An 18,449-nucleotide genomic window follows, 5' to 3' on the forward strand; every position below is an offset into this window, starting at 1 on the left:
CACGTACTGGAACCTGCTGGTACCAGCATGAAGACAATTCATTCCACAAACCAAGCATTTGATTATTTGTAAGAACTAAATAAAATACATCAGACATCTTAGGGTAATTTGCTTTTCCTGTTATTCATAACATGAAGAAAAAGGCCAAAAGAGGTTCGCTGCAAGTACATAGGAACATAATTCCTATCCGCTACTCCATCAGGTAGAAGAACATGCCAAGTGTTTAATTAATGACAGCATTATTCGACTGATAGAGTGTGGGAGTCTATTACTTCATTCTTCAAACGAAGGTAAACAATCAAACAACAAAACCATTTTAATAGTCATGTCGGCAAATTTAAAAGGCAGATTATACTAGAAAGCCAAATAGAGAAAATGTAACCAAACAACAATATTGCATTATATTAATTTCCCCGATCTTGTGCATCGGTAATAGTAATTGGTTCTTCAAAAATGTTAATAAAATGGTAATTGTTTAGAGTACTCCCATACGGTCTCATTTTTCATTAGCCAGTCCTGATTTTCTGGCAGACATGCCTGAAATATGAATAAGGGGACAGGTCTCATGCGGATGTGCAAGGGGTGTAGTGGGTACCCCGCGAGTGTAACATAAGCAGTTTAGAGAGTGGATTCAATTGTCCCGATGCTCCTGCTAAACAAAAAGGATATAAACTCATATAGCGGGTCATTTAGGGTGCAAAGACATTTTCTCTGTATTAAAACAACATTGAGCCCTTTCATTAATTGAAAAACCAAACTATTAGGTGCGACAGGGCACCATAACTTGCCCCCCAAAAAGCCCAATCTGGCACAGCCCAACGCGGTGGTGAAAAAAAATCTGCAAGCCCGGAGATAGCATCTTGTACCCAACCACTTTATGGTATCAGTCAAAATCCCGACATGGTAGGACACAGACACTGGTAAGTATCCTAACCCTACAACTAAACCTAACCCTCCCTCCTCCTCTAGTGCCTAACCTTCCCCTCCTCTAGTGCCTAACCCTAACCTTCCCCTCCCTAGTGCCTAACCCTAACCTTCCCCTCCCTAGTGCCTAACCCTAACCTTCCCCTCCCTAGTGCCTAACCCTAACCTTCCCCTCCCTAGTGCCTAAGCCTAACCTTCCCCTCCCTAGTGCCTAAGCCTAACCTTCCCCTCCCTAGTGCCTAACCCTAACCTTCCCCTCCCTAGTGCCTAACCCTAACCTTCCCCTCCCTAGTGCCTAAGCCTAACCTTCCCCTCCCTAGTGCCTAAGCCTAACCTTCCCCTCCCTAGTGCCTAAGCCTAACCTTCCCCTCCCTAGTGCCTAAGCCTAACCTTCCCCTCCCTAGTGCCTAAGCCTAACCTTCCCCTCCCTAGTGCCTAAGCCTAACCTTCCCCTCCCTAGTGCCTAAGCCTAGCCCCACTACTTATCGTCGGGATGCAGGCATCGGGATTCTGACTAGTGTCGGGATTCCGGCGCCTGCATCCCGCCAACCGGGATTTACACTATATCCATGTAAAGTGTGCCATATTGTTTTTCCACTAAATGAAAAAATTTTATTTGCACTTTCAGATCACGATCCTCAAACCACATACATGGCTACAAACAGAAACTAGGTAGTGTGGAAACCTCAACTGCGTAATAAACCAGGGAACAATATGCAGCCCACCAAACTACGTACAAGCAAATCACTGTATTTCATATGTTGTACTGGATAAAACCAAAGACTTGTAGAGTGGTCTGGTGCTACATTTTCCAGAAGAGGTCGTCTCATGGATACATACAAAAAGAAATAACAAACAAACATAGTGTAATACATTTGGATAAATTCCCCTTTATGTGCCAAATTCATATAGAAATAGTGATGGGTATTTAACGCCCCCCTACAAAAAGAGATGAGAGATTCCAACAGCAAAGGTTCCCCTTATGGTATTATTCTTACATGAATATATAAAGATGAGTCTTAATGTATATCCTTTCAGTGGTTTCCCCAATCTTGTCTCCTCAGACCGATATATATATACACGATACCATGTGGAAGAAATATACTGTATGTACAGAAGTACTGTGTATACCAGTAAAGACAATTTAATAAAAACACAGTACTGTACATAAATGCACTCACAAGAGTAAAACAAATGCAGGCTTCAAATACAAACCTATACTTGTTTTTACTCTTGTGAGTGCATTTATGTACTGTGTATTTAATAAATTGCCTTTACTGGAATACATCTTTTCTTCTATATGGTATCACAGACGTCGGTCTGAGGAGACAAGATTGGGGAGACCACTTAAAGGATATACAATAAAGCCCATCTTTATATATTAATGTAATAATAATACCACAAAGGGAACCATTGGTGTTGGACTCTCTCAGCTCTTTTTGGAGGGGAGCATTAAATACTCATCACTATTTCGATCTGAATTTGGCACATAAACGGTAATTTATCCAAATGTATTACACTAAGTTTGTTATATTTATTTTTGCAGGAATCCACGAGACCACATCTGGATAACTCAAAGTGAGGCATGTTTTCGAGCATAAAACTGTATTTGCTGTAAGCCTCTGGGTCCCACAAAGTGGTTGTTATTAGATGGAACACTACTCGGGATTGAATGGAAAGTGTCCATTTAAACCATTGCATCAGACATGGGGCTTTTCTACTGCAGCAGTCTCCAAAAAATATCAGTCATCATGAACACCTAGGTGATCCCGGGGAGGAACCCCCAAATATAATCTAGGTGTCAGAAAGGCAGGGTTGTGGAAGACCCTTCCCCCTTTTAGGTAGATCATATACTGAATACTAGGGATGATATTCAAGCCCACACTCCTAGACAGGTCATGTTGCCCACCACCATATAACAGTGACGTACGGTGAGTTCAATGGCTGGGGAGGCACACATGGAGATGGGTCAGTGCTGGGAGCCAGTCTCATCCCCTACTCACTGTAACTCCCCCCTCACTACACTAAGCTTCAGTGTCCATTGATTCTCCTACCTGCATCACTGTGTCGTCTTTTGCTTCTGCTGACTGAGCTCCGATCTCTAAACTCTGCAGTGCACTTCCTGGTCACATGACACATCCAAGGTGTCCATCAGTGCTGAAGGCACATCCCCCATACTTAGAGGCATGCCTCTATTAGCTCTCTTTCTGTGCAGCTTACTGCTCATGGTGTGGCCTCGCCCCCAGCTCTTCAAGCAGTGTCTGACTATACAGAAGCGTGGCTGCCTCATCTCTCATCTCCCTGCAGTCCCAGAGAGCTGTCACAAAGCTGGTGAGTGTTAATTATAAACATGATTACAATAAACAAAGAAGAGGTTTATAAGTTATAAATATCTTCTTTGTATTATTCTAATCTTTTTTTTTTTTTTTTATCAAATCTCAGGAGTATGACAGTGGAGGCTCTGCCTCCCCTGCCTAACCTGCCTGCATGTCCCTGCCATATTAGGGTTAGCACTACACACTTCAGCAGCCAGAAATCATGCAAGCCCCTAGCCACAATAATTAATCACTGCATTGAGAGCTGTCATAAACAGCACCACCACCTTCATTTGTCCACAAACACAAACTGTAACACATGAAAGCAGGCCTTTCCATCTATAAGCTGCACAGCTCAGTACGGAGGTATGCTGCAAATTGTTAATATGTAAAAATAAAAGACATTCAACATTAAACAGAAATGCAAGAAGCAACAACAAAGTCAATAAGACAAAAAAGAGCTATTTCCACCAGCGCACGTCTGGCTCCAGATTACAATGTAAATTCCTTTCTTGTCTCAGTAAGTGGAAAAAACAATTCTGCACTCATCCAACAAATTTAGATTCTGACGTCTAATTTTTTTTTTCCATTCATTTTGAATATAATAAAGTGCTCAGCTATTTCCTAGTGATGCCATTTGGACAAACAAAAATCTATTTTACATTAGTATTTCAATGAAATTAATCTATTCTCGCTGGCATGCTGCTCAGTTTATTCATACACAATGCAAATGAACACCGTCACCAATACTAAAACAAAACCACACTAAAAATTAAGGCTGCAAAGTGTAACATTACATGTAAATATATATAAAAAAAACCTAAATATCACTAATAGTCATATAGCAATCTGCTCTGCAACCTTTCGCTGCTCGGATAAAAAAAAAAAAGTTATTCAAAAGTGCTACGGAATAGAAGATCATTGCAGTTTATTAAATGCTCAGTATTGCATAAAACCACTTTGAATTAAAACAAAATGATTCACTGGTAATGTAAAAGCAAAAAATATTGCTTTCTAAAAATCAGGCCGTTAATTCCTATCCCTTGGTGTCAATATTAGCGTTTTTCCACAAGGTGGGGGGTGATAAATAAATCACTCCGGCAAAACTAGCAATGAGCTCATCAAATTCAAATGCAGCCTTCCATTTATGTATTTTTTATATTAAAGCAATAAACACGGTTCATTTGTCTTCCAGCAGTTGCCACGTGTTTCTGTGCTGTTGCTATGAACTTGAGCCATTAGCTGTGCTCCAAGGTAAACTACATGAGCCGTCAACAAAAGTGACACTCAATCTAAGGAGTTTATATTTTCCCCAGATTATCTATAGTGGTTGACAAGCCGGTAATGAAAAAAATCACACTAAGCAAATGGATCCTCTAATAACAATAAATTCTCTGTAAAAATATGAGGGGTACAGAATGTTTCCTTGCATCTATTTTGTCATGAATTCTAATTAACATTGGGAGGGGGGCGCACGGAGTGCTGGGTCATCACAAGAAGTGCGTCAGGGGATGATTGATAATGTGCTGCAAAGACTCCCTTCTCTTAAATTAATGACCCTCCTACCTGCCCTAATCATAGTGCTCAAATGATATTCCCCTTCTTATTTCAATTTTCTAGAGACATGGAAGATGAAGAGGATCAGCCATTAATCTTCTAATAGCAGTATAATAGATCTATCACAATGAAACATCTGCACAAACACACATTTTTCCCATAACAGTGAAGCTCATACTGCCCTTAAATCAATAACTTATGAAAACAGCAGTTTACCCATGTCCAGCCCAGCAGCCATAACTAGACACTCCAAATGCACCTTTCAGCTACACTAAAGTAAAGGTTCCGTCTGTGGTCAGAAAAGATATTAGTAATAACGATTCCCTGCAGACCAGATATATAATGGATGGATTTATTTTTACTGCATGTGCACCAACAATTGTATTGGATGGGGTGGGGCAGGCTTTCGGGCAGGGGAAGATGACTTGTAGGTGCTTGATGTCGGTTGCAAAATGCGAACTGATGATGAGAATCGGTGGCCACATCCGATTGGCTGAATGTGTCTGAGTCCCTTCCATTTATAGAGATGTTGCTGCTGCCGTGATAGTTTTGCGTTGTTAGTGATATTAGCAATCGGTTCACAGTAATAAAGCAGATTCCCATTTTAAAGGGTAACTCAAAAACTAATAAAAACTTTAATTTTGTCTTTGTTTCTTGTTCGATCTTACTTTGATATGGTGAATGCAACTTTATTAGCTACCATAGTAGCATATTGTGTAATGAATATTTAGCATGGTCTGCTGTCACTATGAAGCCACATCTAACAGAATTCTAACACTGTAACACTTTAGTTTGGATAAAGTGGTACATAATCATTGCATAGACGTCAAACATTCTTCAGAGCTCAGTAACGTAGATGTATTATCAACCTAAACTGAATTGCTGGAGAAAGAGAGCCCTGATCGGAGAAGGTACTGGGTGATTATCTATGACAAAGAACCAGTTACAGAAGTCACTAGCCGCAATGGGAAATCATGTATATGGGTAAACAAAAACTCCCCCCCAAATAGGTATGCAGCAATGACCGCTTTAGGGAAAGATACTGCAGAGATGTGTCCGAAAGGTTGCATAATACAGATATACTTGTCGAAAACTTGTTCTACTCAAACTGAGAAGGAAACTTGTCTTTCAAAAAAGTAGAGATATGGTCAGAACTTTCCTTTGTTATCTCCTTTTATACAAGGTCCATAGGGTCCACAGGAAACCTTGAAGAAAAAGAGTTAAAAGGTATATTATACCATAACTCTTATTTCTACTTCAGGGTCCATAGAAGGTCCACAGGAAACCTTGGGGTATAGGGGATGGCGAAGACATCAGGGCATCATGCAGTTAAATTTTTTCTCCCAGGATGCAACGGGGGCCTCCCTCTATACCCCGCCTCAGGGCCGGAGGCACGTCAGTTACGTAGCAAGCCAAAGGCCGGTGAAGGATAAAAGAGAGAAGAGAGTCTGGATCACTCAAGAATCACATTCTCACACAGAAGGAGACGGAAAACCGGTGACCAGAGTGAAGCCCATCTGAAGCACAGGTACCCTGTGGACCTCGTAGAAAGAGATAAAAGGTAAGTTCTTACCATATATCTACTTTTCTACTTCAGGGCCTATAAAAGGTCCACAGGAAACCTTGGGGATTCCCAAAGCAGTACCCTCTCAAGGGCGGGGACGCTCCTGTGCACAAAGGAGAATCCGCCGCCCGAAGGTACAACCTGAGTGGCAAAGGTATCAAAGGCATAATACCTCAAAAAGGTCTGGATAGAAGACCACGTGGCCGCCTTACAAAGCTGTACAGCCGAGGCACAACAACTAGCTGCCCACAAAGGGCCTACAGACCGAGTATAATGAGCAGTAACAGAGGGCGGGACTGGAAGGCCCTCATGAATGTAAGCCTCAGAGATAGTTATGCGAAGCCATCTAGCCAAAGTGTGTTTATTGGCTGGCCATAAAGAACAAACAAGGAAACAGATTTCCGAAGAGAACTGGTACGATCCACATTAATCCTGAGGGCATGTGCCACATCCAATGAGGCCTCCCCTGCCAAGAGGTCTGAGGAATTAAAGGCCGGCACAATAATTTCTTCATTAATTTGGAAACTAGAGACCACCTTAGGAAGGAACCAAGGGAGAGTCCGAAGCACTGCCCTGTCCCTATGAAAAACTAGAAATGGGGAACGACGAGAGACCCTAAATCAGAAACTCTTCTGGCGGAAGCAATGGCCAGAAGAAAAACTTGGCAGTAAGCCATCTGAGATCCACTGAACCCAGTGGTTCAAATGGAGGGATCTGGATAGCCTTAAGGACAACAGCCAAATCCCACATAGCCGGAAAAACCCCTGGACCTTAAAAGGGATATTTCAAGAGTCATGCCGTCAAAGACAGACGACCCAGATCTGGTTAGAGGCAAGGACCCTGAGACAACAGGTCCGGACGTTAAGGCAATAGCCACGGAGTGTCGATGGAGAGACTCCGAAGACCTGAGTATCATGGACGTCGGAGCCACGCTGGAGCCACCAGCAGGACCATGCCTCCCTCTTGTTTGAACTTCCGAATTACTCGAGGAAGGAGGGAGATTGGAGGAAACAGGTACACAAACTGGAAAGTCCACTTGACTGACAAAGCGTCCACCAAGAGAGCACTGGCGTCTCTTGTCCTGAACCCGTACTGAAGCAGCTTGCGATTTAGTAGAGAGGCCATGAAGTCCACGTCTAGAAGGCACCACCTGTCCACTAGGAATTGAAACACTTCTTGGTGAAGAGACCATTCCCCTGGATGCACGTTGTGATGGCTGAGGAGATCCACTTCCCAATTCAGCTCTCCTGGATTGAACACCGCTAATATGGCTGGTAGATGGCCTTCCGCCCATGTCAGAATGCTTGACACCTCTGTCATTGCTGCCTGACTTCGAGTTCCTCCTTGACGGTTTAGATAAGCCACTGTCATGGCATTGTCTGACTGTGCTTGCATGGGTTTTGTGAAGCAACAGCCTGGCTAGCTGCAGAGCCCTGAAGACTGCCTGCAGTTCCAATATATTGATAGAAAGCGCAGATTCCTCTGCGGTCCACCTTCCCTGAAAGGAGTGTGGACCAGTCACTGCGCCCCAGCCCCGAAGACTGGCATCAGTCGTTAGAAGGACCCAGTCCGAGATACAAAAGAGATGCCCCTTGGTAAGGTGAGCAGTCTGAAGCCACCAGGTCAGTGACAGGCATACCTCCAGAGAGAGCACCATCATTTGAGTCCGTATATGATGGGGAAATATGTCCCACTTGGAGAGGATCAACAGCAGCAGAGGCCGGGAATGAAACTGGGCATACTCCACCATGTCGAATGCCGACACCATGGATCCCAGTAACTGCATTGCTGTGTGGACTGACACTCGGCGATTGTGAAGGCATCTGCGTACACGCATCTGCAAAGTGGAGATCTTTTTTGCTGTCAGAAAAATCTTTTGCTGTTGTGAATCCAACAGAGCTCCCAGATGGACCATCCTTTGATAAATTGGAAAAAGTCCTCACTGATTCCGTCTCAAGCACCCGTGTACCTGGAGCACAAATATCGTTAGCTGCAGATGGTGGTGAAGTACCTCTGAGGACCCTGCTAGTAGCAAGAGGTCATCCAGGTATGGTAAAAGGCAGATCCCCCTGCAGCCGCAGATGGGCTGCCAATACCGCCTTGACCTTTGTATACACCCGAGGTGCAGTTGCAAGGCCAAATGGCAGAGCCCAAAACTGGAAATGTTGTTGTGATACAGCGAACCTGAGAATACACTGGTGAGCTGAAACAATCGTAATATGCAGTATGCATCCTGAATATCCAGGAATACCATAAAATCGACAGGTTCCATAGCCAGTATATCTGAGCGTAGGTTCTCCATTCTGAACCTGGGTACCCTGAGGAATTTGTTCAGGGACCTGAGATTGAGAATAGGACGGTAAGAACCGTTTGGCTTCCGGACTAGAAATAGGCTGGAATAATAGCCTGTTCCTCTTTGGAAAATCGGGACCGGTACAATGACTCCTGCCTGTAGCATGGATTGTACCACCTGTTGAATAGCCAAAGCCTTGTCTGCGTTTTTCGGAAGCCCTGTGCAAAAGAATTGATGGGGAGGCCTTCTGTGGAAGGAGAGAGCATACCCCAGAGAGACCACTTCCTTCACCCAGGAATCCATGGCAGTTTGACACCAGTACTGAGCGAACTGAAGAAGTCGACCTCCCACTCTGGGGTCCCCCAAGAGGAGGCCCGTCCCTGTCAAGCAGAGGGCTTGTCATCAGGCTTGGCAGCCGGACGTCTGGTACTTCAGGGCTGCTTCTTAGGTCTGGCAGATTTATTGGTGGTGCCTGGGAAAGGACTGAGTTCTAGCCTTACCTGGGGCCTGATAGGTCCGAAAGGACGGAGTCCGAACCCCTGAAGAGGCCGGAGCAGAAGGCAGATAAGCCGACTTAGCTGCTGCTAAAGTATTCACAATCTTGTCCAGATCAGGGCCAAACAAGACTTTTCCCTCGTGAGGCAAACATTCCAACCCCTTCTTGGATTCCACATCAGCTCTCCAAGAACAGAGCCACAGAGAACGGCGAGCCGCAATGACCCCCGAAGAAACCCTGCCATTTAGTAGGCCAATATCCAAAGCTGCCTCATTTATATAGGTAGCCGAATCTGAGATTTCCCTCCAGATTCAGCTATTCCCTGGTAGCATTAGAGGCTAAGGATGTTTCAAGGCTTATTAGCACAACATTCCATGGCCCGAGCCACCCAGCAAATGGCCATAGCTGGTCTGCACGCAGCACCCGAATGGGAATAAACAGATTTAAGGCATACCTCTACCTTCCTATCTGTAACATCCTTCAGGAACGACATGGAAGGCATAGGAAGCGTTGCGCTTCTTACCAAGCGTGTGATAAGGGAATCCACCACCAGTGGAGTCTCCCATTTGGAAAAATTATTCTCAGCAAAAGGTTAAGCAGAGACTAGACGCTTCTGCAGTTGATATCACTTTCCAGGCGTTTACCAAGCTACCTCCAAATGATTCACCAATTGGTCAGACAATGGGAATGTAGCCTCAGTCACCTTTTCTTCCATGAAATATGCATGCCTAGATTTAGGCGCAGGAAGCTCATCCTCCTCAATGATCAGGGCTGCTTTTACATCTTGTATTAGCTCTGGAATATATATTTTATACTTGACCCCCGCCTCCAGAGGAGGTAGCTCAGAGTCAGACACATCATCGTCATATACAGTAGATTGCGACGATAGAAAGACCCTTTTAGCTGGTCTGCTGATAGGTGCATCCTGCTGGCGTATCTCAGTCGCACCCTGCAATATAGCAGGAACTGTATTAACCCACTAAGGGGGCAACACCTGTGAAGGTGTAGGAGGTTGCAGCAGGTCTCGCACTGGCAAAAGGTGCTGTTGTTGAAAACTGAACTGTGGACACATAGGAGGGCCTGCTAAACGCACTGCAATGGTTGTTAGTGCTTTTGCAAAGCACTCCCATGGCGGCTCCTGCTGAACGGCAGAAGCCTCAGAAGAACCCGGGGCAGTGTAATACCGGAAACACAACTCCTCAGAGGCTCCTCAGTCCCCTGCCCCTAACACCACTGTACATTTTTTACAGAGCAGTTTAATAGGGGTTAACTTAGTCATATCACTCTCACTGCCATAGTAAAGAGGATCACTTAACAGAGACTGAGTCTCAGCTTCGACTTGTGCCATACCCATGCTTATGGCCCAGAATAGGTACAGGAATAGCAACAAAAGAATGATAGTTTTTAGCAAAGAAAACTGACAGTGCTAGCACACAGTCGCAAACAAATGCAGAAAACAATAATACCTGCACTTAATGGCACTTCCTTAAGTCAACCACAGAGACTAGTAGGACAAAAGTGCTACAACCACTGACCACCAACCAGAGGAGAGGTATGTAGGAGGACCCGTACTCCGCACTGCCTGTGGAGACAAGCGACACAGCCAGGAGAATGACCGAAGAACTCATGGGGAGGCGGAGCTGGAAACAGGAAGCTGTCATAGATCAAGCCAGACCACAGTGGAAAGGCGTGTTCAGCAGCGGGGAGGAGCCGGCTGTTAAACAGGGAAGGCTGCATACCCTGGCCAGCGTTTAACCCCTGGGACGCTGGAGTGTTCCGCAGAACTCCAGTCCCAAGTGGCTTAGTGTGGACGCAGGACGCTTACCTGCACCCTGTAGAGTCCAGCCACAGTCTAGGAATCTTCCGGGGTCCCTGCTAGCCAAGACCCTTGAGGCCCGTTGAGAGGTACAGATCAGTACCGGCGTCTCAGCACCAGCAGGGTGATGATGCAGCCACGCAAACTTCCACTGGACTGTTTGTGGTCAGCGCGCTTAGAAAAAAAACTTGAAATTTTCAGGGCGGTTAGTAACAGCCCCACTGCAATACAGTGACTCGACTTCGGCCGGGCACCAAACGAAACTGAGCCGCCTCCAGCCCGGGGGCGGGGTATAGAGGGAAGCCCCGTTGTAACCTGGGAGAAAAAAAAATTAACTGCATGGTGCCCGAATGTCTTCGCCATCTCCTATACCCCAAGGTTTCCTGTGGACCTTCTATGGACCCTGAAGTAGAAATAAGAGTTATGGTATAATATACCTTTGTTAACTCTTTTTCTTCAAGGTCCTTAGGAATTACCTTGGGGTATGTGGTTGGATTGATCCAGGCACCAAACAGTTACAAGCTTTAGCTCCCAGGATGCACTGGGTCCTCCTCCATATATACCCCGCCTCTGGCTACAGGCATTCAGTTTGTTATGAAGCACAAGGCAGGAGAAGGAAAGAGGAGAAGGAAGTACAATTGTACCACAGAAACACTCTAAGAAGAGGGAATCATGGAAGTACAATAGAAAAAGATTACCCAATAATACCAGGTGCGTTAGGGTGGGTGTCCTGTGGTCCCTATGTACCTCGAAGAAAAAGAGTTAACAAAAGGTATGTTATTCCATAACACATTTTCTTCTTCGGGGTCCACAGGAATTACCTTGGGGATGTCCCAAAGCAGTTCCTTTAAGGGTGGGGACGCTCCTGTTTAGTAGAAAGGAAAATCCAACGTAATCCCTTTCTTCATAAGCTTCAGTATTCTCCTAGTATACAGTGCCTATGGAACAAATGAGAATGCTTTAAAGTTGGGTATGTACTGGAGCTATATCAGCCCAATTTGACCAAATCATAACGACAAATCAGGCATTTGTGCAATGTGTGTATGCCCAATTTGCACGCTCCCGCGGTCATATGAGAGTGTAATTGGCCCTGCTGCATGTCCAATCACACGGTATTGCATGTAGCACCATACATATTAATGAAGAACAGAACGAGTAATTTTATGCGATGTCCAGGGTGAAGAGAAATCACCCTGAACATCAGACGATTGCCGGTCACTCCAGTGTGTACCCAGCTTTAGAGTTTTCCAGTACCAGCTCCCCCTCCAATGGGCAGGAGTACGCATGATCTTACTAAGTAACCCTCACCGCAACACCAAAAGAAAGTGCTGCTTGTGATTGGTCCTCACACACTCTCCTACAAAATTAAACTTGTTGACTGAGTTACGGAATCCGCATAGCCCCAGGAAAGAGTTGCAGGTAGCAACAGTGAGGGGGAGGCGGCATCCTGTCAATGTCAGTGGTACACACTAACTATCCTATTACCTTTTATTTTTAAGGCACCACAAGGGCTCCATATTGCTGTGCATAGAAGAAAGAGCAAATCAGCATTTGTACAAACGGATAGAGACAAGTTAATAGAATTACATATACACATACAGTAATTGCAGTGCACAGACTGTATATTTATGGTGAGAAAACCGTGGGAAGAGGACACTGCTCACAAGAGCTTACATTTTAGAGGCAGTGAAAGGGAGAGAATGTAGCAGAGAAGGGGAGGGCAGAGGTTGGACAGTTTGGAGGAGGGGGTGGTTAGACTTGAATGCAAAGTTGAGTTTTAAGAGCATGTTTAAAGTCTTGGAAGCTGGATGAGAGTCTAATTGAGCATGGGAGGGCATTCCTGAGGATGTTAACAGCCCGTTCGATACCCTGAAGGAAAAAGCAAGAATAAATGATATGGGGTCAGTAAAGGTGGCAGCCATTGACAGAGCAAAGTAGGCCAGAGATAGTGTGTGATAAGGAAAATAGCAGATGAGTGATTTGTAGAGGAGTCAGGAATTTACACTGGATACTGTATGAGACGGGGCCAGTGGAGAGACAGGCAGAGGGGACAGCAGAGTTAGGGATAGACTGAAGAGAGGAGAGAGTTGGGAAGGGTGGAGAGGAATAGGTTACAAGCTAGAGATGATGAGGGCATGAATAAGAGTTTTAGTGACTTTCAGGGCTCGTTTAGCATGAATTACCCTTTGATATCCATTGGTCAACATTGCAGATCAACAGCTTTCAGCTTTGAAAATCTGATGTTTAGTAAACCTACCCAAGTCAATTATTATGATCCCCACTTGAAATGACATTACGTGTTACCTTCCTGAAAACAACTCAAAAAGTGCATTATATCCTGCAGACCAGTACATGTGTCTGCTTACCGTGCTTTTGTCTTTCAGAAGTTTCTCTATGATCTCGATCAGCATGTCCTTTTGCTCTGGATCTAGGCTAGAAAAATAGGAGAACAACAAGTAAAAAGCAATTCTGCACTGGTGTGTCTAAAAACATAGAAGCATTTATTCAACAGTACATAATTTATAAGATCAAATAAAAAAACAACATGTATACAAAGTTGCAAATATAGCAATATGGAGTGACATGGACACAATTCTGCAGATAATATACAAAAATGCAACAATAGGAACAATAAAAAAAGATTTAGAAAAAAGTGGTAGTTACTGTATATGTCCGTAGTCTAAAATCCACACTTGATGATGTAAAAAGCTTAGATTTGGCAAATTTAGCAAATTCTCAATGCCAGTTATGTATCAGCAAATATAGCTTGCAGGTAATTTAAGTGCACTTATTAGGCTGATATAATGGCCATATTACGCACTATTCCATTCGTAATATGAACAATGTAGCGTTTGTCAATTACCTCCAGTAAATTTGTTGGTTTGGGACCCAGTAATATTTTGCTGACTGCACCTGCTATAGTATCTGGGACTTCTGTGAGCTGTGAATATCCTCACAGAGAGGACCTGTCCCTGGGTGCACAGTCAGCCGCAGCTTTTATCTCTGTATGAGCCAGTCTGTAGTACCAAGCGGGGAGGCAGTCCCTGACACCAGAAGCAAGGACTGCCACACGTGTTTCCCCGTAAGCGAGGAACTGCCTTACCTGACATCTCAGTGCGTCCGGTAGCAGTCCAGGTCGCAGCATTGCTGCTAGCAAGCTCAGCCGCGACCTGCCAAAATCACCAGCCCGGTTACTGGTGTTGCAGTACATGAGTTAATTCAGATGCTTATTACTGCCAACCCAAAAACATAAAATAAAAGCTTTGTACTGCCTGAGCAGTCCCTTGTTATAAAGGTGCGTCTTGATTTTGCCGCACCAAACGAATAACTGAAGGCCTATGGCTAGTGGCGGGGTATATGTGGAGGAGTATCAGAGGTATCCTGGGAGCTGAAGTTTGGTGCCTGGATCTCTCCAACCATAATATCCCCATGGTATCCCTGTTAATCTCTATGTGGATCCCTATGAAGAAGAAAGAAAGGATTTAGGGGTACAGTAAACTTGGATACACTTATGGGATCCAGAGGTACATCTGGATACACTCAAGTGGACGGAGGAACACATCTGGATACACTCAGGGGGACTCAGGTGCACATTTGAATACACTCAAGGGGGCTCAGGTGCACATCTTTATACACTTAGGGGGGCTCAGGGTTATGTTTGGATACACTTAGAGGGATCTAGAGGTACATCTGGATACACTCAAGGAGACTCATACACATCTGGATACACTTAAGGGGACTTAGGGGTATGTTGGGATAAACTTAGAAGGACTCGGGGGTACACTTATGGGGATTTTAATGTAAGCTGGGAGGGATTCAGAGGTATGCTTAAATACACTTATGGGAATCAAGAGTATGCTTGGATACACTTAGGGCTATCCAGGGGTACCCTTAGTTGTATCCGTGGTAACATCATGATTGTCACCACTCCGTTCCATTAGCAATTGTGTAATTACACAACCTCTGGGCTTATGTCCTGCAATGTCAGAAAGTTATTCAATGAAGAGCTTCTAGTGATGCGAGTAGTATACATTTTCAAGGGCATTTATCTCCAAAATGCTCAACTGTTCGTAGCTTAACCCTATGTGGCACATTTCATATAAGTGTCCCATTTCTGTCCTTCAGGAGGCAGGCCTCCAGAGAAGTGTATTTGTACTTTATGTCATCTTGCAAAGTTAGGAGATAAAAGATGTTACTTTCCCATCGCTTGATGCAGAATCGTCCCTGGAACATTATTTAATTGATGTGCTAGAGGAATAACGCCTGCTTTTCTCTAAAGCATAGAAGACTCCTCACACCAAGGACGCTTGCAGAAATCACAAGTCGTAATAAAAAAAGAACAAAGCTGCGTTGTTCATGTGCAGACAAGTTCTAGTAGTGTCACACAGAGTCATGCATTACAGCCATCTTACCTATATAGCTTCTGGATAGCATGTGCTGCCGTCTTCCGCACGTAGGGAGATAAATCTGCTGAGGCTTCTTTTATAGCCAGCATCATTATAGGGACAATGATTGGCACCCGGATACTGGATAACACCCTCAGGGCACTTGCACGAATCAGCTGGTTAGGATCCTGACAGGGGACAAAAAAAAAAAACCTTATTGCAAAAAGTACTAAACATTTGCTTTTAGAGTGTGTGCACATCACACTTTTAATTTAAACCTATTCACCAGGGGTATTCAACACACAGCCCTCCAGCTGATGTGGAACTACACATCCCAGCATTATATGTCTCAGATTTAGCATGCCCTAATAGTAAAACTGTGACAAGGCATGCTGGGATGTGTAGTCACCACAGTAACTGGAGAACCGCCTGTTGAATACCCCTGCAGCACACACTACTATTCCGCCCCATTTCCACACCTATATAATCACCAAAACATATTAAAAGCGAATACTGGAAAAAAAGTAAACTAAGAAAAAGGTAGTGCTTATAGATTTTAGTTAAACTCGGCAACAAAACGATGTAGATGAAGAAGAGCTGGTGTGGGTTTGGCTTTTTCTACAGCCACATTTTATGCAGCGTGCCATACTGACGTCAACTACAAGTAATAAAAATAACCATATAAAACTAAAACACTGTAAAGAAACCCTGGTTTGAACTACAGATGTATCCTCATACACTATTGCTGCAGTCGCACCAAAACAGCCCTTCTCGGCGCGCCAGGTCCTGTGAGACTCTGCTTGCACCAAGTGTATTTTTTACATATTGTTCAACTGAAAATGATTCTTATGGGCATATTCAATTAGGTGCGAAAAGTCCAGGACTTTTCGCCGACATCGCTGGGTTTCCATGCGAAAAAGTATTGTGCTCGTCCCCGCTTATCCCCCCGTATTCAATTAGAAATCGGCGAATACAGGACCCGGCGAAATGTGGCGTCAGATTTGGGGAAAAACAGATTGACACGCCCCAAAAGATGCACTGACATTGGGGATCACTATAGATACCCCCGAATAGGCCAGCTGAAGGTATTTGGGGTACTTAAATTCTGTCAAATAGCTGCTAATTAGCGTCTTTGCAGAAGTAGTGAAGAATAGCATTTAGCAGGGTTTTTTGCGGAAAATAACTACTCCCAGTAAATTTGGGGTACATGAAAATGGGTACTAGCATATTTTAAAGTTGCTAAAGTGAAGTTTAAAAAACGTAAAAAATCCACCTGCCGCAAGCACTTGCCAACTTAAAAACACCTGGGGCATACTTGGGGACCCCCCTGGAGTCTACTTCGCTAGTTTTTAAGTTTGTCCCCTAACTTTGTACTTTTTTCGCCCTTTTTTCAGTCATTTTTTGGGGTGTTAAGGTTTTTTTTTTGACACAGTTTACCTTTGGGGGGCTGTCCCATGGGTGGTTCCCGCAAGTTTGCACCCCAAAACCCCAATTCCGCACTTTTTTTCGACAGCTTTCATAGACAAATCTTTTTTACCAATTCCGATACATTGACTTTCCGCACTGGTGAAAAGTCTTTGGAATTGAATACGGGGATAAATTTTCGCCTGGCGAAATGACGTCACCGGCGATACTTTTCCACAGAAACGGGCTTTTCGCACCTAACTGAATACGGCCCTTAGTCACAAACGGTTGCGACAAACCATGTCACAAGACTGCATTGATTAACTTGATATGCGACCTTTGTACATCTGTGTGCCACCGAGTCTGACTTGGTATATGAAGCGTTATAATACAGTGGCTGCAGCTTTTTTTCTACGTCAAGGTCCACAACGCTTCATATACAGATTTAGTCACACAAAGATAAACCAGTGTCACATATCAAATTAATCAGTGAAGTTTCATAAAGCGGTTTGTCACATCAGTTTGCGACTAGGCCGCATTTTCGGGTGAAAAAGTCACGTGGCGCAAGCTAAGTCGCAGGAGACCTGGCAGCCTGCTCGCGCCAGGCGTCTCACACCGCAAGGCGAAATGAGACTAGGGGGTATATTTACTAAAGTGCAGGTTTTTAGAAATTACCCATAGCAACCAATGAGATTGTAGCTATGATCTTCTAGAAGGTGCTAGATAAGTAGAATCTGATTGGTTGCTATGGGCAACAACTCCGCTTCTAAAAAAACCCGCATTAGTAAATATACCCCTAAGTAAATGAGAACACATCTGTAGACAATGGCATGACAATCCCAGCGGAAGCTTGTGCCACCTGTGGAATTCTCACGTTAGTTTAGGGTGGTCTCCTAATCAGCATCTACAAAAAGATCCATTTATCTACGCACAGGAACGCAGCTGTTTTGAGGACTAATTAATTAAGATCTAGGGAAATCATTATAGAATGGGGTCTTGGGGGCAATGTTATCAGTGGCAATAGTCACAATGTGTCGATGTTGGGGTACCGTAGTCTACATAGATGTGCACAGCCACACACAGATCATCACAGCCATACAATTATTTTTATAGTGAAAGCATATATTTCATTGAGCTTTACAATTGAGAACAAAACAATAGACCACAGGTTCTCAAACTCAGTCCTCGGGACCCCAAACGGTGCATGTTTTCCAGGTCTCCTGACAGAATCACAAGTGAAATGAGTTCCACCTGTGGATCTTTTAAAATGTGTCAGTAAAGGCCCCCATACATCAGCAATCGATTGTGGCAATTCTGCAATTTGCAATCGATTGTGTATAAAAATCTGCAATGTATGGGCTTCGCAGATTGCAACCAAAAAGTGATTGGAATTGTTTAATCAGATTGTCCAACTTGTTGGATTTCACAGATGGATTGGGGCTGTAGATCGCTAGTGTATGGCCATGATCAGCAGATTTGCAGACCGTTACCAGTAAAATGATGGGCCTTTCAAGATTGTCCGATCTGTGTTTTCTGCAATCGATCTGCAAATCACTGAAAAAGATCTGTAGTGTATGGGCGCAGATTGCTCGATTGGGAAATCCTAAGATCGGGCAATAAATCTTCAAATTGTTCAATTGTGGTTTTCAGATTGCTGATTTATGGGGGCCTAAAGGTGGCCATACATCAGACACC

At 44.2% G+C, this 18,449-nt stretch overlaps 1 protein-coding gene across 1 annotated transcript in view; it reads right to left on the reverse strand.

Annotated features, from left to right (window-relative positions):
- The window catches only part of AP3B1 (adaptor related protein complex 3 subunit beta 1), a 249,412-nt gene that overhangs the window by 188,641 nt on the left and 42,322 nt on the right, over nt 1-18,449 (reverse strand). Inside the window, exons 5-6 of the mRNA XM_088443910.1 lie at nt 15,378-15,538; nt 13,332-13,398 (exon numbers count right to left, since the gene is read on the reverse strand). Coding sequence (XP_088300036.1) covers nt 13,332-13,398; nt 15,378-15,538 — 228 coding nt within the window. The remainder of the gene's footprint in view (nt 1-13,331; nt 13,399-15,377; nt 15,539-18,449) is intronic.

This window comes from Taudactylus pleione, unplaced genomic scaffold (genome assembly GCF_031769625.1).
Source record: "Taudactylus pleione unplaced genomic scaffold, aTauple2 ptg000336l, whole genome shotgun sequence".
NCBI classification, from domain to species: Eukaryota; Metazoa; Chordata; class Amphibia; order Anura; family Myobatrachidae; genus Taudactylus; species Taudactylus pleione.